A 21,644-nucleotide genomic window follows, 5' to 3' on the forward strand; every position below is an offset into this window, starting at 1 on the left:
CTGACAAAAGCATGAGGCCCAGACAGACAAACAAAGAGACATTTTATTAGCATTGTTACGGCAACGCGTCCCAGGAGGTGACGGTCCTCAGCACACAGCCCACCGAGCTGCAAGCGATGAATCAGAGTGAAACGATTATTGTACACAGTGCAAACAAAGAATCACCCCAAACCTCCAACAGAAGACGGAAAATCACTTCACAAGAAAGTAAACGCCCACTTTTCTGTCTTAAGAAGTGCCAGCTCTGAGTGGCAGCACGTGGGAAGCCCGGGACCCGGCGCCCGTGAGCCCTGATGCTCCTTCTTACGCCTGCCCTGCGATCCTCGTTCCTACTCATTTCTTCGTGTCAGGCTCACAGCCACCAGCCTTCCTCAAAGCATTAAGATCAGAGACTCTCCCTTTGTAAGGCTTACATCTGAGTAAAGAGTGAAGACACCAAACACCGGACTCTTAAAAAGCCAAATGACAGCGGAGCCAGTGCCCATTTAGAAAAGCTCTCTTACCCCCCACCCCCCTTAGAGTCCTACTTTGGTAAATATTAACTTTTAACCAGTCAGCAAAATATTTAACCCAGTTAGCAAAATTAACACCGTCATTTCCATAGTTACTCTTTTGTGCATAGTAAATGTGGCCGGATGAGCTTCACACTGGACGAAGCAGATTCGAAAACCAGTTTGCAAGGAAGGGTGCCCCCTTGGCAGCAACCTAAGCCCAGGGAAGGGCCCGAGGCTGTGCAGCTGCTGCTGGCCCGCGGCGGGCGCGGGTGGCCGGCCAGCTAGATGGTCTGGTAGCCGGCGTGGCTCCTCTTCCGGCCGATGAGGTAGGCGATGAGGACGACGAGAACCAGCGCTGCCAGGGCACCGCCCACGGCCACGGGGACCAGCATGCTGCGCGCGTCCCGCTGGCACTCCTCCACTGTGGAGACACACGGCCCAGCTGCCCACCTCCGCCCGCTGCCCACACGCTCCCGCGTGGAAGGGTCTCAGCAGCCCTCTGCTCAAAGGGCGGCGTGAGCACACCCACAGGCGGGCTGGAGCGCACAGAGGCCAGGTGGCGCGGGCAGTGGAACTGGCGCTAACATCTCTGACTTGAAAGGGGTCCCCCAGCCGTCAGCTACCACGCCCTCGCCTACTCACCAGGCCCAAACCTGTCCCCGTCCACGTGGAACGCCTGGACCCACACTCTGAATATGTTGAGGAAGAACGCCTCGGTGACCTGCACGCGCTCCTCGGCGTTGCACTTGTAGGAGTTCCCGGCGGCGGCCTGCAGCGCCCTCAGCGAGCTGTTGGTGGCCCAGAAGGTGGGCTCTGCAAAGGCAGCAGGGGTGAGTGCCTTGGGGCACCCGCACAGGCATGCCGGTTGGCGGGGGGTGCGGTCTTACCTCTGGCATCGGGCAGAGTCATATTAAGCTGGACTTCCTGCAGGAAAACCCGGCTGGAACTTGCATTCTAGGGAGAAGGCGACAATCAGTCACCACCAGGCCCGGGGAGGTGGGGGGGCTGGTGATAAAGGTGGCCTCCCGCGCCCGTAGCTTCAGAAGGAAACTGCAGAGCGCCCAGCCCATAAAAGGCAGCCTGTCGTCTCGGGAACATGAATCCTGATCAGCTCCTTACAGACCTTGTTACAGAATCAGACTCTGATAAGATGCGGACTGAAGGAGCTACGTTCCAGAAAAGTCAACATCTAACTTCCTAGGGAAGTTGAACTTCATCAGGAGAAACCCAGCAGCTCACCTGCAGAGTGTACCACGGACACCCACCAGGGGCTCTTCCCTCACTCCTTTGCTAACCGCACACGCGGCCCTTCCCAGGCAGGCATGAAGAGCAGAGGGCGCAGAGACGCCGCCCCCAGGACGGGCGGAGGACAGCACCTGAGGCCCAGGGTCGCCCCTGCCCTGTCTGCGGGATAAGCGCAAGGCGTCTGCTGACAGACGCGGGTGGGGCCGAGGGTCCAGGAGGCAGGCCGGGGGGCCCTCACCATCGCAAACTGCAGCACCAGGAGCAGGTTCCCGCTGCGGAGCGCCAGGGTCACCAGCTGGGCTGTGCAGCTCCCCCCGAAGGTGGTCTTGTTGGGGTCGATGTTGAACTCTCTGGTCACCGTCTAGTTAGAAGAGCCAAGAGGTCGGCTTCCCCTCCCCCGGGCCTGTGCTCCTGAGGGGACACAGGCAGCCCCGAAGCAGCGGCTTCAAAGCCACGTTCACGTGAACCAAACCCAGAAGAAAACATGACAAGTTCCCATGGGCAGAGTGCGGATGCCAGACGGTCCTCCTGGTACTTCCGGCTGCTTTCACGTCCCTGCAGCAGCAGGCGGCCCCTGTCTCCATCCCCAGACTCTCACCCTCAGGGAGAAACGTCATATCTCAAGGGAAGAGTAGAAAGACAACCCAAGTGTCTGAGCAATAAAGCGTCCAAGAAAATCCCACCACCTCCCAGGCCAGCACACCCGTCCTGTGGTGGCAACACACTTGAGGCTTTGGGGCCGCACAACAGCCTGGGTCGGGAGACTCAACCCTGCCGTTGCACATACAGTGGCCCAGGTGGGACGGGGGTCCAGCTGAGCAGCTCAGGACACGCAGCACCCGCGACCCACCCCGGGACGCCCGGTCCGCAAGGCTTAGGGCAGGGAGAAGGGCTCCGGCCGGCCTACCGTGTTGCCCCTTGTCCTGTAGGTGATGTTCAGCTGCAGTCCCATGCTGGCCAGCAGGCAGGTCCCGTTGGTGCCACTCACGTTGTACTTGGACACCGAGGGGCTCTCGGGTGCCGGAGTGGGCGAGGGCCGGGGTGGCGCCGTCGGGGTGGGCGGCGAGGGCCCGTCTTGCTCGCAGTGCGTCTCTGTGGGGACGGTGGCGTGAGTCGTGCCGCCGCCTCAGGACCTCCCGGAACCCTGGACCCCGAGCCCACCCTGGGCCCCAGCTGACGTTCTCAAGGGCCCCCGCCCCACAGAACACAACCTCCAGGCCTCCCGGCAGACGCGGGCTAACTAACGCTGCTCTGGAACCCTGGACGGGAGCAGGTCACCTCGGCGACGCTTGACCTGGCCCCTCGTCTGCAAGGACACCCTCCCTTGCAGGACAAACCTTCCCCCCGTGAGGTCAGAACAAAACCTCAACTCCCTCCCATGCTTTGGGGACCCAGGCCACTTGCAACGGCAACAATTCACATATATGTTCTCCGAGCTCCTGTGCCAGGCGCTGGGCTGGAAACGGTCCCAGAGACAGCAGCAGAGCGGCCCCAAGTGCCTGGCCTCCGCGGGGACGGACACCGGACACACACACCATCGCCAGCCCCGGACCATCGGCGTGGTGCCCCCAGGAGAATGACAGCGGCCCCGGGAAGGACGGGCACCAGACGGCCCTACTGGTCAAGGATGGAGCCGAGTCTCCGTGCCCGGGGTCAGCCAACTGCTGTGGGCGCTCACCCGGGGCAGGCGGAGGGCCCAGCGAGGGGGCGAGTGGGAGCCCAGTGGCAAGAGACACAATCAGGAGATGGGGGCGGCCCCGGCTGCACAGGTCCGACAGGGGAGGGCACAGGGCGCCCCCGGAGGACATACTGAGGGTGTGCATACGACCCCGTCCCTCAGAATCTGACCCACCATGACTGCTTACGACAAAAATTTATATTCAGAATCAAAGCTGACTGAGGCAAAAGCTGAAAAGTAACTGTACGTGTTCCACAGGGGCTAACGGACCAGACACGCCTTCTCTGAGGTTAGCGAACGTCCCGAACCCCAGGGCCTCCAGCACCCCCAACCCAGGCTCTTCCTTTTTTTTGTTTTTGTTTTTTTTTTGCGGTACACGGGCCTCTCACTGTTGTGGCCTCTCCTGTTGCGGAGCACAGGCTCCAGACGCGCAGGCTCAGCGGCCATGGCTCATGGGCCCAGCCGCTCCGTGGCATGTGGGATCCTCCCGGACCGGGGCACGAACCCGTGTCCCCTGCATCGGCAGGTGGACTCCCAACCACTGCGCCACCAGGGAAGCCCAAGGCTCTTCCTTTTACCACCTTGTTTCCGTGGACAGTGGGCAAGCTTAGCACTCATGGTCATACATGATCTCCATCCAACTCCGACCCTTCCCACGGGTCTCCTAGGCCAAGCCATGGAAGCCCGCCCAAACCCCCAGGGTGGGAGCCGCTTGGGAAGCGGCTGGAACCCGTCCACCAGCAGAAGCTCAAGTCCAGCTTTCACTCCTTTCCAGCTGCGGACTCCACGTCCACCCCAGAGGACCGGGACACAGGTAACTCAGCCCACCCTGAGAGTCACCTTGCCCCGCCGGCCTTCACACAACTTGTAGAGGAAAGTGCATTATTCTAGAGAAGAAAGAGGGCAAAAAAGGGAAACAAAACCCAAGCTCTGGGAGGTGGGCTCAGCTGGGTGAGCACCCCCGAGATGCCTGGCCCCAGGGGCCCCGGCTGGCACTGCTGCCTCCCTCCTGGAGCTAAGCTGCAGGTAGACGCTGGGACACCAGTGCTTTTAAAAGCAGTTTTATCAGTTACTTATCGATTGTCACAGGACACAAATGACTAAATGCACAAACCACGTTAAGACAAACGAAGAGAACAGGCCAGTCTCCAAGTCCTTGTCTACCCGACCACTGAGCCATTGTAACGTGTGACCTGCTGTCTCCACGAAGCTCTTACTAACCGCCAGTCAGAAAACCTCAGGAGTTTAGAATGTGTGTGGGTGACAGCCCTCTCCCTTCTACCTGTATTAACCAGCCTGACACCTACGGCAGATACCAAAGTCCCTCCCACAGAGGGCTCACAACCTGAGAGGATCACTTGGGGACGTGCGTGCTCCCCCGGGAAGGCCTCTGGGAGGCGGGGAGCCCAGGGGTGGTGGCAGGGGAGGAGGGGGAGGGGCGGGGCTGTGCACCCTCCCAGTGCCCTTCTCACAGCTCTCAGAAGCTCGTGTACCCCGAAGGCCCCTGCTGGCCTCCCGGCAGCTGCAGATACTCAGATAAACCTGCACGTTGCACTGACGAAGTTTCAAGTGGAAAGAGACGTTCTAGCACGGCCCGCACCTGAGCTAGACTGGGAGTGAGACTCAAGGCTCCCAAGGAATGAAAACGTTAGTAAGGCCAAACTGGGCAGGAGGTGAGACGTGTGATAAACTTCACTGAAAAGCAATTTCTGTTCTGAACTTCTAGCTCTCTCAGAAGAGCTGACAAGAATCCACATATCAAACATGAAAGACGGAAAGATGAATGCACGTCAATCCTGCGGCGGGCCCGGGGCTGGCATCCGATCCTGCCAGACACGGGGGCCGTAGCGCCTGTCCCCACCTGGCTCTGCCATGTGAGAGTGAGGCAGCAGCCACAGGAGTGGGCGAGCGAGTGGTCATGGCCGTGTCCCAATAAGATGTGCTTACGATCAGTAAAACTTCATTTCACACCATCTCCACGTGTTGTGAAACGTTATTTTTTAACGCTAATCTATAAGCAAAAACACCATTTTTAGTTGTTGGCTGTACAGAGCCCAGAGGCCCTTGCCAGCCCAGGGCTGCAGCTGGCCGCATGGAGGGCGGTGGGGTCAGCAGGCACCCCAGCTGCTTCCGAGCCACCAGGGAAGGCCGCGGGGCGAGGCTTAAACACAGAGAACGACAGTGGGAACACCTCCCTCCCCCTAAGGAAATGACAGTGAGCTGCCGGGCAGGATGTGGGGAACCGCAGTCAGAAGACGACACCCTCTACCACAGACTCCGGCCGGCACCCAGAGATGCACTCGGCAGGAGCTTCCCGCGAGTCCTCACACCCTCCGCAGACAGGTGAGCATCCTCACTTCGCAGGTGAGGAAACAAGCGGTCGACTACCTCACCCGAGACCACTGGGTCTGGTGGGTGCACCCCTGAAAGGCCCCCCTGGTCGCTCCCACCCCTGCCCCCGGCCTGCCCAAGCTGGACTGAGGTTAGGTGAGGTCTCTGTGTAGAGACAGCGGCTTGAGCTGAAGGAGAGCCTACAACCCTGACCCCGTTAGCTCTGTAACAAGGGAAGAGAGACGGTTTGAACTGCTTTGCCCCTTTAGCCTGTTTTAATCCACCCTCACCGAAAGAGGTAACCTTCTCTGAAGACCGAGGGGCAGGGGCAGCTCTCCGAGGACGCGCAGGTCTCCCCGGGCACCCACGGGGGCTGGGCCGGGGTGGTCCTCACCCTCCCTGCTGAAGTTGCCGTTGGAGAGGTAGGCCTGAATGGTGGCGTCACGGAGCGTGAGGGTCACGTTGTGCAGGCTGATCTGCTTGCCGCTCACACACCTGTACTTTTTATTTATGTCTGCCTTGATGTCGGTTACGGATTCCACAGTCTTGGTTTCTACACGAAAAAAAAAATCGATCTTTAACTCCTGGAAGTGCTTAGAAGCAATTTTAGATACTCCCCCGACCCAGTTTTTTTCCACCCCATAATTGGTCCATATTGGTTCTTACCCTTGGAGCTCGAATCGGGGAAAATCCCTGTATCTGACAAGTTATAAACAAAACGCATCAGCTGGACACTGTAACGTGTTGCATTTCTTGTGAAATTGAGGGTCAGCGTATGGCCTCTTCCAAAAGCGATCACGAGACTGGAGTCAGAAGCATTTCCTTTGCCACAAGAGCTGCTATTTAATACTTCTGCACTGGCTGGCAGCTCAAAGGTCACGCTCTGGAACAAACATGATGACAGTGGAACACAATTAGGGTGCAGGTTACTAAAGGGGTTCAGAAACACCAAAGATCTGACACATGCCCCGACCCCAGCTCCATCTCAGATGTCACTATTAATGCATTCATTTTCAATAAAAACGAAAAACATGAAAGTCAGTATTACATGTCAAGTAATAGTCCAGAAAGTAACTCAAGTGCAAGGCAAGGATGACCTAATTATTCACTAATTTAAAACTGTTCTTCGTTAATATAATTTTCATTTACAAGAGAAATAAAACTACAGTTATCTCAGTAAAGTGAAATAATTCACGCTGTGCTTCAGGATGAGCTGATACTTTTATCTGAAAAAAGCCATTACCTCATGTTTGCCATAGAAAAGTGTATTTAAAGAATATGTCTCTCTAAACAAAGAGAAGAGGGAGTTTACTGCAGAATTGTCTGAATTAACTATTATAAGCAAAACAAACAACTACAAAACCACCAGAGCTCATCTCGATGAACCGGACTGGGTGAAGGACCCGTGGGAAGCTATCCTAGCACTGTCCTGATGAAGAGACCACGCCTGTGACAAAGACACACTGTGAAGCGGGAAGGCACATTACAGCAAACGGATGTTCCCATTTGTGTACGCGATTAGTATATAATGAAACAATGTTTTAAAAAATCCAAACAAAAACAAGTGAAGTAGAAATTAGAATAAAAGGTGCCTAGGGGACTTCCCTGGTGGTCCAGTGGTTAAAGACTTCGCCTTCCAATGCAGGGAGTGCGGGTTCAATCCCTGGTTGGGAAGCTAAGATCCCACATGCCTTGTGGCCAAGAAACCAAAACATAAAACAGAAGCAATATTGTAACAAATTCAGTAAAGCCTTTAAAAATGGTCCACGTTAAAAAAAATAATTAAAAAAAATTTTTAAATAAATAAAAGGTGCTTGGACAAGTCTTTACAACTGGAGACATTTCTGTGGAATGAAGTTTTCCCTGCTTTCTCCTGTTCCGATAGAGACCACATTTATATCAAGACAGGGCCAATGAACTGAGGAGGCCAGGCAGCCGGCATGTCCAGAAGCTCTGAAGAAGCCACTCGTCCTCCCAGCGGCCCTGGGCCCCCACTGCCCTCCAAGTGCCGGAAAACAGATATGGTGCCTTGGATGTGGAGATGGGTAAGGAAAAACACTGCTTCAACAAAGCACTGAAAACAAAATATAAGAGTATGTTTACAAGAACAAATGTTAAATGGAAAGAGAAAGTGGGAAGTCCACTAACAGGTAATTCACGGAGGAAGACTTAACAAAGAAATGCTGCTTATTTGTTAGGGATCTGGTAAATGCAAAAAGCCTTTCTCATCCTGCAGAGGCGCAAAGCTGTTTTAACAAAACCAAAAGGGACATTCTAATCAAACTAGTACAGTGGCACTGCACCTCGAGCACCTGTTTACACACGATTCTTGGAGCGTAACAGTTTACCTATAGCAGATTCAACAGATCAAAAAAGCCATATTCACAGAGCTGTACACCGGGCGTAAAAAGAATATAAGGAAACTTCGTTACAGGGGATGGGTTAGTAAATTAGCGTGATTAACATAATGAAGTACTACGTTGTGATTACAAAAGATAATCGAGAAGAAAACTGGAAAAATGCTCACAATACAATAGTGAGCATGAAACGGCCCGTGTAATGTGACTACATCCTCAGCACATAAAACGCACAGACTATTACAGGTGCTAACAGCCTGTGAGACACAGCAGTGTATAACGCACCAGAAACACGCGCAAGACTGTCGAGGCAGGTTAAATGATCACACACACAAGCAAGGCATGAAGGGCCCTGGTGTTTCCTACCTTAGAGCCGTTCTGGGTGTCATAGCTGGTCAGGAAGGCAGCAGAGAAGTCGGCCATGATACAAGCTGTCCCGTTGCCATCTTTCACCACAAACACAGCTGACGCACCATGCACGAGGCCTGCTAACTCCAGGAAAGACAGAAATGACCAAACACCTTTTAGAAAATTTTGGTTGTCTACAGCTGTGGCAATACAGTTGTTATTAGGAAAGCTACTTAAATCGCTGAAGAACTAGACACACAGGTCCCGCAGGTGGGGCTCAGCTGGGCTTCTGTCCCTCCTGGAGACTGGTCTGAAAATGTTCTCTCTAAACCCATCCCATCAGTTTGCCAACCTGTCATTAGCTCTTCAATGCTTTTCTTCAAAATACGTACCGGCAAGTCACAGGTCAATTTCTGAGTCACCCCGGGCCCAGGCTGCCCACGCTTGTTCCTCAGAGGATCTCGGGGACGCGGGGTGGAGTCCTGAGGGCAGGACTCAACATAAACTAAATGCTGACCTTCTACAGAAACCCCGTGGACCCAAATCGCTACTTAATAAGAGTCGGCTCTGCTCTTGCCTCTCGTGGACTGGCGACGTGGCAAGAAAAGCCGCAGACCCGAAGATCAGAGCCCTTTGCCCATATCCAGAAGGTCCTCAAAATACAGTAATTCCACTGGACCTGGACTTGGCTGTGTGACCTAAGGACACCACTACGCCTCTGTAGGTATAGCCGCCAAGTGCCTGAGGGAAGGGGCGGAAGGCAGCTGTCACAGGTCCTCCAACCTGGGAGTGGCCACCACTCTGAGCTAGTTCTCAGGGCCAGGGCCACACCCCGAAACCCCGAGCAGGCAGCTTAGCAGCAAATGCACTCCGATCTGAGTCAGAGAAGGTAAGTGACAGCCACACACCTTAGCACAGGGTTCTTTCACAGACGGGCAGGTGTCCTGACCATCCTAAAGCCAAGCAGCCACCAACCAGCACCGGGCACTGCCACACTCCCAGGAACACGCCTCCTTGTTTCTGCAGCTAAGATCCCTGCACGCCCTTCATCAAGCAGCGGCACATCTGGCTATGACGGCTCTAAGGGTACATGTGACCCAGGCAGCACGCTCCGAGGACAGCCAACTAGCTTTCATTCTGAAGTCCCTGTCGCTGACGTGGTAAAATGACTCCAGTGAACCCAGTTCACTTCACCCTTGGGACCGTCACCAAATAAAACCTTCAGAGCAACTACTACTTAAGCCTAAAGCGAACAGTATAGACAGAAACCCTGCACACCCTCCTGTAAGCCTCAGGTAAAGGAAATACCAAAATCTGTGTTCATAAAGAAAAACTGCTACAAATGAAGCAAACTAGGGCAGACAAGAAAAATGTTGTCTGCTGTGCTTCGCAAATTTTAACCTCCGCCCACCCCCCGAATACTGCGGCAAGATTCCACTAAAGTCATTTCCGATGAATGAACGTTCCTTTTAAAAACCTAGAGAAAATCCCACAACTCATTTTTGACACAGTGAAGTTTTTTTTTCCTTTATTAATTAATTTATTTTTATTTTTTTGGCTGCGTTGGGTCTTCGTTGCTGCGCGCAGGCTTTCTCTAGTTGCGGCGAGCGGGGGCTACTCTTGGTTGTGGTGCGCGGGCTTCTCATCACGGTGGCTTCTCTTGTTGCGGAGCACAGGCTCTAGGCGTGCGGGTTTCAGTAGTTGTGGCTCATGGGCTCAGTAGTTGTGGCGCATGGGCTTAGTTGCTCCGCGGCACGTGGGATCTTCCCAGACCAGGGCTCAAACCCGTGTCCCCTGCACTGGCAGAGGGATTCTTAACCACTGCGCCACCAGGGAAGCCCTACAGTGAAGGTTTTTAAAGACATGTCTCTGAGAGCGACAGAGTTAAGTACACAAGAGCTATAGAGATGCCAGCCAGGCAAACGCAGGTTCAGCAGCAGAAGCAAAAGCCTGGGCGCTGAGGCCAGAGAAACACCGGACACCGACCAGCTCACAGTGCACATGGGCGCCCCCAGGCCTGAGCTGCCCTCAACGGCCCGGGCGCTGGAGCCACAGGCTGTCACACGTGCCACAGCACAGCAGGTCAGGTGGCCACCTCCCACAAGGGCCCGCACAGGCCAGCTCCTACCAAGCCACCCTCCTATAAAATAGGTCCCTAAGTCACCAAAAAACGTTCTACTGACTCAAAGCACTTAACTAGAAAACACTTCATAAATAACTTTTCAGTCAATTTTTTCATTTAGTAAACATGCTGAAGGTCTGAGCTTTCAAAGGACAACAAACTAGTATTACTAAAACAAACTTAAAATAAGCATCAAGGACTTATCTGGCAGTCCAGTGGTTAGGACTCTGCGCTTCCACTGCAGGGGGCACGGGTTCAATCCCTAGTCGGGGAACCAAGATCCCACATGCCGAAAGGCGTGGCCAAAAAAACCCCAGAAACACAAAACAAACAGCATCGGCAGCACTAGAGGCCCCCAAATTTTCCACTATTAAAACAAGAAACCAGAGCCAATTTTGGTCACGAGAAAAACGTCTACAAGAGCGTTACAGCAAAACACTGTAAGAGAAACACGTAACGAGAAAAACGTCTACAAGAGCATTACAGCAAAAAACGGTAAGAGAAACACGCATGCTAAGAGTCAGAAATTAGTGTTTATAAAAGACAACCCCCATCTCAAATCAGCTAGGATGTGTGCAGTAATCTGAGAGGTGTCCCTCCCGAAAGCCAGAACCCGCACCACCGGGAGCTGCTCCCCTTCGGCACGGGCGCCAGACTCACGCCAACCTCTCTCCAGGGGTCCCGCAGAGGAACGAGTGGCTTATTCCTTCAAAACACTCCCACCTGGAGACACTCCAGTCTCTAAAACAGGTGCAGCTGTGGGAGCACGCCTGCCTGAGATGAGAGATCTCAGTCTCCGACAGACTCCATCACTGACTGACTGTGACCCCGGGCCCAGAGGAAGCACCACGTCCCTCGGTTTAGGCACCTGTGAGACAGAAATGAGCACCAAGGGAGCCAAAGCAAGGGGAGCGCTGGGTACAAGGCATCAGCCTGCTTTCAGTGTTAGCTGTTACTATCGACGCGTTCAGTGCCACACGGCCCTCATCTATTGTTGAATCCTTGGTACCTGACACAAACCGTCAAATAAGCGTTTCATTTAACTAGCACCTGTAGCGCACCTTGCAGGTAACTATAAACTATGGTGACAACTTTAATAGGCGGACACTATGACGATTCCTTTCACAGATGTGGAGTCCAAAGCACAAAGTTAACTACTGTGCTCGAGGTCACACAGAGAGTGATGGTGCAGAGCCAGATCTGGAACTGGGTCTGCTGACTCACAGCACGTGCCCGCCGAGCTTGCCATGGGCCGGCGGCACAGTGAGGTCCACACCTGAACCACACTTTCTCTCCAGCACTTGGTAAGCAAGTGAATATGCTTCAAATTACGACACGCTCACTTCCATGTGAAAGAAACTGCCATCTAGAGGAACAAGTCAATACATTCTTTGCTAAACTGTTTAAAAAAAATCACTTTCTAATTTCTCTTGGCTCGATTTTCTTGAACCCAGGATTTTTATTCTTCTTAACCAGTGATACATAATCACCTGTGAAAATGTAAAGGAAAAAAAGAAAGACCAAGGCTCCATCCCAGACACGGAGTCACAGACTCTAGAGACCATAATGTACATTTCTGAACAGCTAATGTGCATATTCGGTTAGGGACCACTGGACATCTCTTCCTGTACGTGCTGAGCACTTACGGTATGTGAGGCACGAGGCAGGCTGTAACATAAGGAAGACACAGGTGTGAAAACAATCACAACACAGCAGAACCAATGCTCCAGTAGAAGCGTGTGCTGTACATGCACATAGTCAAGTCTTCCGGACGCAGAGAGGAGAAGGGACTAATACAGCCTGGGATGGATCTAACAATGTAAGTTCAAAATTATGGACCCAAAACATTTGACCTCAAATCTAGTGAAAAATTAGGTCGCCAACCTGGGCAACTGGCAAACTCCCACAAGCGAGGGTAACATTAATCGGTATACAACATTTTTTCAAACTTCCTAAGCAACAGTTCTTCATTCGGAAAGGGGAAGGAGGTCATCCCGGTGACAACAACAGTCAAGAGCTCCGTTATGCAATATACTTAATCATATGTATCAAGAAGTTTCAGTTCACACTTGTCTATGCTTTCTACCAAGTATTAAAACACAAAGGAAACTTTACTTTCTAATTATCAAAGCAGGATGAATTTGTGACTCAGAAGTTTGAAATATTTTTAGAAAAGATGCTTTTTGGTGAAATTGTGCATTAAAATAGACATTATTTTAAACAGACCTAAATACAAGCTCTTAACAGAACTTTTTAAAAGTTGGATTTTTAACTGAACATAAAACTTAAAAGATATGATGGAATGGACATTAAAAAGCTAATTATGGGAACTCCCTGGCGGTCCAGTGGTTAGGACTCCGCACTTTCACTGCTGGGGGCCCAGGTTCAATCCCTGATCGGGGAACTAAGATCCTGCGAGCCTCGTGGCATGGCCATAAAAAAAAAAGAGAAAAAGCTAATTGCATGCATACTCCAAGCTATCAATGTAGAGAAGTATGGATTTTTCTCTTCATTCAGGTGAGTTTTTAAAACATGAAACAAAATGTGACAGTTCTAAAGCACGCGAACTCTTCTAATAAAGAACAATGAGCCGCCCTGACACGACAAGGCTTGTCCCAGCAGGCCCTCTCAAAACTCATGACACCTGCGGGGGAGAGCAAGGCTCCGGGTCTGCGGCTGGGATAAGAGCACCCCCCCCCCCACGCGGCTCCTGCAGCTCTAAGAACTCATTTTACGCAACAGGCAAAACAAAATCCTGAAACCAAAATTCATTCTGTCACAATAAAAGAACTTCAGAGTAGATATTTCGAGAATTCTCGGCAGGTACTTGGGAGACTGCTTCTGTGTCTGAACTCAAGGGAGCGCCCACCGGTGAGCTCCGGTACCTCTTTTCAGTTCCTGGCACTTCAATCTTCCCGTATCATGGGGACCAGGTGAGAAAGTGCCCCAGAGAGAGCTCCCAGTAGCCATAAAAATCAAACCACGCAGTGATTCTTGTTTAAGTCAGCACAATTCCTTTCTCCTTAGGACAGATAAATGACAGCAAAATTCCTCAATGGATAAAACACCAGCGCCCACGGGCAGCTCCCGAGTTCCGTGGGCCCAGCGCGCCCGCGCGCGCGCACACACACACACACACACACACACACACACAGAGGCAGCGCTCCTGACGACTCACTAGAAATGGAGACGACCCTTGGGAGGCCAGGCCTAGCCCCCCCTCTCCTTCTGTCCACTGTGGGCTCCCCGAAACTCTCAAGGGCAACTTTAAGTCATTATAACGTAATTAAAATTCACAAAGACATAAACACACGCGTCAGCGCTCTGTGCCATGCTGCTGGGGGCGAAGGTTAAAAGCCCGACGGACGAACTCTCAAGGCCGGGGTCGCCGCCCGTCCTATTCTCCTGCGCGGACATCCGCGTCGGGCGCAAACCGAGTCCCATGCGGTCCCGCGTCTCCGGCTGCAGCCGCACGCAGCCCTCCGGGGCCACCCGTGCCCCCAAATAAGGGCGCGAACCACGCCGCTCAGAAACCACCAAGTCACTGCCGACTGACCCCACAACCCGAGGTCTGGGACCCGAAGGCCGCGCCGGGCCCTCCCTCCGTCGTCCACTTCTGGGCACCTGGACCGACCCCTCCCCCCGCAGCCGCCTCGGCCGGTGCGGGACGACTCGCCTGGAGTCCCCGGGCCCGGCCCGACCCCAGCCCCGCAGCTCCCGGCCCCCGAGCAGCCCCCCGCCCCTCACGCCGCCCTACATCCCTCTGGGCCCGCGCAGGGCCGCACACCTGCCCGACCCCTCACCCCGCAGCCCCTCAGCCCTCAGCCCCCAGCCCGGCCTCTCACCGAACAGCAGCAGGAGCAGCGGCCATCGCCGGGAGCCGCCGGGTGCCGCCATGGGCGCGAGCGGGAGCCGGGCGGGGTCGTGGGCGGTTGGGCCGGGGCGGGCGGGCCGGGGTCTGACCCGGCCGGCGTGATGGTAGCTGGTCCCGGTGCTGCGCCCGCTGCAGGAAACAAACCCCGCGACCGGCGGCGCCTTGTCACGTGATGCCGCGCCGCGCCCGCCCCCGCCCCGCCCCGCCCCGCCCCGTCCCGTCCCGTCCCGTCCCGTCACGTGATCACTGTGCATCTCGCGAGAGTGAGAGAGCTCAGGCGTGCGCCCTGCTCCCGCCTCACACGTTACCTGGGCCTGACACGTGACCGCGACGCCACGTGACTCGGGTCTCGCCTCCGACCCCCGCCTGGTCTCCGGCCGGCGGAAGCGGAAGGCGGGCGGTGGGTGCGGCTGGTCACCTCGTTGAGGGGCCTCTGGGTCCCGCCTGGGGCTGCCGGATGAAAAGAGGGGTTGGGACCGGACGTGCGGCTCTCCGCCGCGGGCCGAGGGTGGGAGTCCCACGGCGGCCGCCCCACGGGAGACGAGAGGGCGTTTCCGCAGGGACGCTGATGCTAACGCGTCTCTCGGCCTCGGGGCCCGGAGAATCCGGGCTGGGGGGTAGGAAGGAGGGGGATGTGAACACGCGTACTGTTACCCCTCGTGCTGGAAAAACACACAAGGCACAGGATGTAAAGCTAGACACAATCTTGATTGAAGGGGCTTCAGAGGGTTCGGTGGCTCCCGGCTGTCACCTCGTCCTGGAGGCCGTGGGGGACTGGGCGGCCTCTTCCCGGAAGGTTCAGAAAGGCCCCAAGCTGCCCAGGGAAGGAAATCGCAGCCTCGCTGCTTCCAGAACCTTCCTGAAGTGCCTCTCACTCACTCCCCAGTTCCTGATTTGCTTCTAGGCTCTGCCCGGTTCTTCTCTTTTCTCGACTGCTGCCCGAGCTCTGGCCACACGGGCCCTTTGCAGAGAGAAGTGACGCCCTCCTGCCCTGCTGCTTCGTTGAGCACTTCCAACCCCACCCCCTGGGGAAACGTGCCTCCAGTTCACCTTCAGTGCAGGTGTGTTGGTTACTACCTGTCATAGGCTTTGATTTTTGTGACTTTTTTTGTTGTTCTTACATTTGTTTGCTTTTTGTAGATTTTGTCTTCCTTGTTCTTTCTTCCTGTCCAGTTTCCCTTCCCCGCCACCTTCTAACACCATCAGCTGAACAAGTCGTGACACTGAAGGATTTCAAGTAAGAGGAAAGCAAAGAGGCCGAGGGAGCCCCAGGCTCGTTGGGTTTTGTCGACTGAAAGTTGAGAGCTGTGTTTTATTCAGGGATCGTTCTTAGGACTTCAAGCCGGGTCATCTCCCCCCCCCCCCCGAGAATCCGAGGGGGGAGGCAGGATACATAGGAGTTTTTGCAACAAAGGGCAGGTAGTCGGAATGTCAAAAGATTATCGTTAATTAAGGAAAACCAGATATCTCAAGTTAAGGAATTTAGCGCTTTTCTATGTATGGAGAGATGCAAGAGTCTGGGCTCACTGAAATCATTCCTTTGATCTGCACCTCAGCTCTCTGGGGCCAGCGTCCTGTGCTCTCTCACCGTGAGTCCCCTCAGGGCTCACCGTCTGGGGTAGTTGCAGTGTGATGACTCCGTGATGGCAGGCATTCCTTGTTTCCTTCGTGAGTCTTCTCAGGCTGCAGGGTGGGGAGTGGCTGCCGTTACTGATGACTGATGGCTGCAATGTCCTTCCTTACTGACATGGCAGGCAGCATTCTTAGTCCACAGGTTGTTCAGCTCTCTGGGGCAGAAATCTACTGTTACTACAGAGTTGATTTGCTGATGTCTTGTTTAGGCGTTTAGGGATCTTTCTGGATTTTTTGTTTGTTGCTGTTCCAAATGGCGAAGAGTCTCAGCGGGATCCCATTTAAGAGAAGTGCCGTCTGTTGAAGTGTGCCGTGGGAAAGAGGAGGTGTTGGCTCTGCGGTCTCTGTGCTTCACTGTGAGGTCCTTTATCAGCAACAGGTTGTTAACATGACGTTTGTACAGTAGGTTATTATCTGAGCCTGAGCTGTCCCTATGAAGTAGAGTGTTCAGTTCAGATGTAACTGGAAAATTCTAAAATATTTCCCTTTTCTCTTGAACTTTCTGATGGTGAGAAACTACCAAAAAATCTTGAGTATGGAAACAAAAGACCTATTAATTTTGTGCTTCCCAGCCTTGGAAGCCCCTTCCTCTGTTGAGAGAACGCCTTACCCTCTGAATATGGTTGGCAGACAGAGCACCCAGCAGAAGCTGAAAAAACCAGATGGTCACTTTCCCAGCCTTCCTAGCGGCTAAGGTGCGAGCTCAGCCCGAGTTCAGCCCATTAGACGGGATCAGGAGCTAGTGGTTGCCCCTGAACGTGGTGTTTGGTGGTGACGGCAGCTGTAGCCGCAGCAAAGTGGCATTTCTCCAGGCGGTGGTGAAGGGTCTTCACCGGGTTGTTTGTAGTGTCTTCAGCCGTGGCCCTTGCTGCCCCCTCGCGCCTGCTATTTCCCTAGCGTCATTCTGCATTCCTTTTGGAAATTCTGTGAGCTGCTCAGAGGCCTTTCAACAGGGGATTTTTCTGCTTAGATCCATCAGAGCACATTTCTACTGTGTCCAACTGCCCAATACACGCTGTGTTTGAAATCTTCTCTTTTTAAAGACCAAAAGGAGTTTGTGTGAGCAAAAGAACAGGGTGTAAAAAAACAGCAGAAAAATGAAAGGTTTAGCAAAAATTCTATGAAGTTATATTTTAATAGAGTATGGAAAAGTAATATGGTGGGATTTTCTTGTTTGGTATTCTTTTTGTTTGAATTCTTAATGAAGGCTGGGTCTGATCTGGTTTTTTTTTCTTCTTGGCCGCGCCACGCGGCTTGTGGGATCTTAGTTCCCTGACCAGGGATCGAACCCGTGCCCCCTGCAATGGAAGCACAGAGTCCTAACCACTGGACCGCCAGGGAAGTCCTGGATCTGAACTATACTGATTGAAGGAAAGATGGGGAAAACCAAGCACAGTGAAGGACTCCACACCTTCTGAATTCTTTTGGAGACTTTTTTAAAGCCTTTTTAAAACAAAGCAGTGAGGGCAGTAAGTGGAGAGGCCTCTGCAGAGCTGAGCAGGGGACTGGGGACCCTGCTTTGGTAATAATGAGCGGGCGAGTTCACAGGTGAAAGGTGGGGCCTTTTACCTGTGAAATGACCTCGTGCCGCTAGGAGGGTGTGGGTTCAGTAGCTAAGGAGGTAAGTGATGGTTGATGGAAGGTGAAATCTAGAGGAACGGACTAGCAGGCAGTCTGTGCTTTTTTTCCTCTTTTGCTCTAAGTTACACTTTTTCTTGAGACTTGGTAAGCAAAACTAGTAATAGTGCTATCGTTTTTAAAGCTTGTTTTATGAAATTTCTAAAAGGGAAATTTTGAATAAAATTAGGATAATCCAGTGAATCCTGTTGTACATTACTTTTACCATTTTTCCTCCCTCCTCACTTGTTTTGTGTTTTGGTTGGTTTTGGGGCTTAAGTGTTATAAAACAAACCTCAGACATTATATTTTTCATGTAAATCTTTTACATAAACAGAATGCCACTATTGTAGCTAATATAAAAACAAAACCTAATAATTCCTTAGTAACTAATTTCCAGTTTATGTTCACACCTCTCCAATTGTCCAGAAAACATCTTTTTACAGCCAGTGTGCTCCCTGTGGCTCCAGCGAGGTCTGCACATTGCCCTTGATGGCGTGTCTCAAGTCCCCTTGTTGGGGAAGGGGAAACGAGGTCACTTGTCCTGTAGGACACCCACACTTTGGGTTGACCTGGTGAGTCCTTGAATGGCCATGTCTTCCTCTGCTCCGGTAACCGGGTAGTCTGATTGAGGCTTGATTGGGTCAGGCTCATCTCCCCCAGGTACCACGCTCCATACGTGGTGCTGGACCCTCACCACGCAGTGTGGAGTGTGGGTCTGCAGCACTGGCTTTGTCTGGGGCTGGTCAGAAGTGCAGAGCCTCAGGCCCCTCCGTGGACCCACTGAATCAGAACCTGCGTTTCAGCCAGGGCCTCGGGCCACTAGTGTGCATGGAGACCTGAGAAGCACTCTGCCCTTTTCTTCAGGCTGTGGGGCTGCATTGGGGTGGCCCCAGTGGCCCCATCCACTGCAGAGTCCCTGTCAGCCTTTGACCTCTGACCCCACGGCTTCGCATACATCCCTGGTGAGTCAGTAGGTCCGTACTCCAGCGGGCTTGGCAGATTGGCGATATCTTTGCTTTGCTTTTTTGGCCGCGCCGCGCAGCACGCAGGATCTTAGTTCCCCGACCAGGGGTCGAACCCAGGCCCCTGCAGTGGAAGCGCAGAGTCCTAACCACTGGACCGCCAGGGAAGTCCCTGGCAATTTCTAATTCTGTCTTTCCTATTGTGTTGTCAGCTGGAGCAGACCTGTAAGGAAGAATTTTCCATCGTGGACCAGTTGGTTACTCCAGAATACCGTCCCTACAGGAAAGGTGGGATCCGTGCCTGATTCGAGATTCTTTTGTCTGGCTTCAGAGTAAGAACTCAGTGCTGAAGCAGCTTCCAAAAGTGAACTGCCGCACCCGGCGTGAGCCGTGCGCTCTGGGGGGTGATGACCTGTCGGTGTGGGTTCCTCAGTGGTGACCGACGCCCCACCTGGTGCGGACACTGATGGTGGGGGAGGCCATGTGTGGCGGGGAGGTAGCAGAGGGGCTATGGGAACTCTGTACTTTCAATTTTGCTATGAACCTGAAGCTGCTCTAAAAAATCCAGTTTATTAGAAAACAAAGTGAACATCACATTTAAAAAAATGTCATGTTAAAGTGCTGTGTCACCGTGGATTTCTGTATAGTTGATATGTCTTCAGTCTTTGTAGTTATTATCATTTTCAGGTTAAAATTGTGTGGTCTTGGTAGTGCAGCCTCCTAGATGTGAGTAACTGTGATATTTCTCTCCACGTGGGCTGCCCCGTTGCTGTCCCACCAGCGATGCGTCAGCAGAGAGCCTGTGTGCCCACAGCCTGACCCTGACCTGTACGAAATTATGTCCCTGTAGTTTTCATTTGCCTTTTCCTTATGAGTGGGGCACCTGCCTTTTTGCCCATCTTTCTATCAGATTATAGAGATATTTGCAATACAAGTCACATTTTTAAAGTCAGCGTATCATTTTTAGAATCATTTTGTTTGCTTATGGCATGTTTTTGTTTGTGGAAGTTCTTTTGTTTTAACGTGGGTGAACTGATCACTCTTCCATAGCATTTGGGTTTTAAGTCCTTTCTAGTCCTAGGTTAGAAGACTCCGTCTCTTTTCTGCCGGTGCGTGTGTAGTTTCATTTCTGCATTTGTATCTCTGATGCAGGATGCCGACGGGCAGGGAAGAGAACGGGTCCGTGTCACCCTTCCCACGCAGGTCTCTAGGTATCCTCCTTCCACTTATCGAAAGCTCCCCTTTTGCGCACTGATTTGAGATTCCACCTCGCCCTGTGCTGACGTGAGAACATACTTGACTTGATTTTTGGAGCTGCCCCAGCACCACTCTTTTGAAGTTACAGATGCTGTATCTGCGGGGCCAGCTCCCTCACTTTTCTCCTTCAGGGTTTTTCTGACTATTGTTGTCTATTTTGCCATATGATCTTTTGCAATCAAGTTGTCTTTGAAGATAAAATTAACGTTCACCCAAGAGAAATTCTGACTTAGGTTGGCAGTGTTTACGGTAGCTGTAGCCATCATTGCCCCAGGCTGCACGCAGGCGGTGGCGGGGGATCCTCCAGGCACTTGGGAAGTGCAGGGCATTCTGGAAAGGGCAAAACTGTCGGGATTGGCGGGGCTGGGGTAGCCTGAGGGGGTCTGGGCTGACGGTAACGAGGGGGTGGGGATGGGACTTCGAAGGTTTGCCAAACCCATAGAAACGTGCACCCCGAAGACTGAACTTTATGTTAACTTTAAAACTATCAAGCAGGATGTAGGGGGTGCAGTCCGTGACAAAGGTGACTGTCCTGGTGGTCCTGTGGCCACACCGCTGACCCCAGGAACTCCGTGTGTGGACCGGAGATCTGTGTGGACACTGTCCTCTGGCTGGTCAGCTCATTCTCCCTGGGGTAGGTTAGCGGTTCTGAAGCTGTACGTTTACCGGTGTTGAACAAATAAGGAGATATTTTGCCGATAATGAGAACTCGCAGGTTCCTTGCTGTGGGAGAGAGAAGCTGCGGGGGGAAGAGGGGACCCTGTGAGCTGGAGCTCATATGTGTGTTTAGAACACAGATCGACGGAGAGTCACGGAAATCCACAGAGCCGGGTGTTGGCGCGCGTCGGACTGTCTCCCGAGTGCCCGCTGAGGGCCGAGAAGCACAGCCCTGCAGGTGAGGGTCCTGAGGACTCTCCCTGGGAAAGGAGCCAGGCGGTGCCCACGCGGGGCCTCGGGGACGCAGGTGCCAACCTGAGCTGCCAGCAGCCCCGGGCGCTGGATGAGGAGGTGATGCTGACAGCATTGGGGCGGAATCCAAAGGGTGGGGTAAATGTCGCTGAGAAGTGAGGGAACACAGGGCACATCCTCCTCACAGAGCCTCCAGCACGGAGGGCCGTGGGCAGTGACCGCTGTGACCGCTGCCGGCGCCCCGGGGGACTGGTGCTCGAAGCTCAAGGGCAGACGGCGTCTGTATGGTCTCAGAGACGTCTCCAAATAGCTCTTTCTTAACTACAAGGAAAAAAGGAGTCACTGTGCAGTGGAGACGCCACCTGCCTCAGCTGTGAGGGTCCCCGTCCCTGGTGACACCGCTGTGCCCTCCTGTCCTTCCCAGTGACCTGTGCCCCAGGCCAGTCCTCAGAGTATGGAGCAGGTGGTGGGGCGGCTGGCGATGGCTGACCCTGCTCTTCAGAAGCCTCCAGGTCACGGAGACAGGGACCAAGGGGACTGTCCCAGGTGGGGGCCTGAGGATCCAGGGTCAGCTCCCAGGACAGAGATGGGCATTTGCAGAAATACTGGTGACGTCCTCGTCCACCGTGTGGCGTAGCCAGTAGCGTCGGGGCAGGGCCACCCTCGTTGCAGACGGTACACGCTTTCCTTCCTGGAGGGGCTCATGTCCCGGGAAGCGTGGAGACCGGGGGAGGGGACTCTGGTGCCCCTGCAGCTCTTCTGTGAGTCCAAAACTGAAAGAATCTTTTTTTTTTTTTTTTTTTTTTTTTTTTTTT

The 21,644-nt window shown here is 53.4% G+C and overlaps 1 protein-coding gene across 2 annotated transcripts; it reads right to left on the reverse strand.

The window, feature by feature from the left end:
* Window positions 1-21: 21 nt before the first annotated feature.
* LAMP1 (lysosomal associated membrane protein 1) lies at window positions 22-14,611 on the reverse strand. Of its 2 annotated transcripts, none has more exons than XM_029210289.1 (9): window positions 14,421-14,611; window positions 8,472-8,593; window positions 6,415-6,631; window positions 6,143-6,301; window positions 2,647-2,831; window positions 1,978-2,100; window positions 1,382-1,448; window positions 1,137-1,307; window positions 22-915 (listed from the first exon to the last, which is right to left on the reverse strand). In XM_029210289.1, exons 1-9 carry the CDS (start codon window positions 14,470-14,472, stop codon window positions 776-778), a joined length of 1,236 nt encoding a protein of 411 aa, XP_029066122.1. In that variant the 5' UTR covers window positions 14,473-14,611; the 3' UTR covers window positions 22-775. The 2 variants fall into 2 exon arrangements, with proteins under 2 accessions (XP_029066122.1, XP_029066123.1); XM_029210290.1 differs by having other exon boundaries at window positions 8,472-8,590; window positions 14,421-14,597.
* Between the last annotated feature and the right edge of the window lie 7,033 nt (window positions 14,612-21,644).

Source organism: Monodon monoceros, unplaced genomic scaffold (genome assembly GCF_005190385.1).
Source record: "Monodon monoceros isolate NGI ecotype Baffin Bay Population unplaced genomic scaffold, NGI_Narwhal_1 Super_Scaffold_8, whole genome shotgun sequence".
Taxonomy (NCBI): domain Eukaryota; kingdom Metazoa; phylum Chordata; class Mammalia; order Artiodactyla; family Monodontidae; genus Monodon; species Monodon monoceros.

Bases quoted from the DNA above. Each gene is read 5' to 3' on its own strand.
- LAMP1 (XM_029210289.1), bottom strand. From the start codon at position 14,472: ATGGCGGCACCCGGCGGCTCCCGGCGATGGCCGCTGCTCCTGCTGCTG. The intron at 6,302-6,414 runs GTAAGAACCAAT...TTTTTCGTGTAG, and splicing joins CCCCGATTCGAGCTCCAAGG to AAACCAAGACTGTGGAATCC. The intron at 1,308-1,381 runs GTAAGACCGCAC...CTGCCTTTGCAG, and splicing joins GACTCTGCCCGATGCCAGAG to AGCCCACCTTCTGGGCCACC.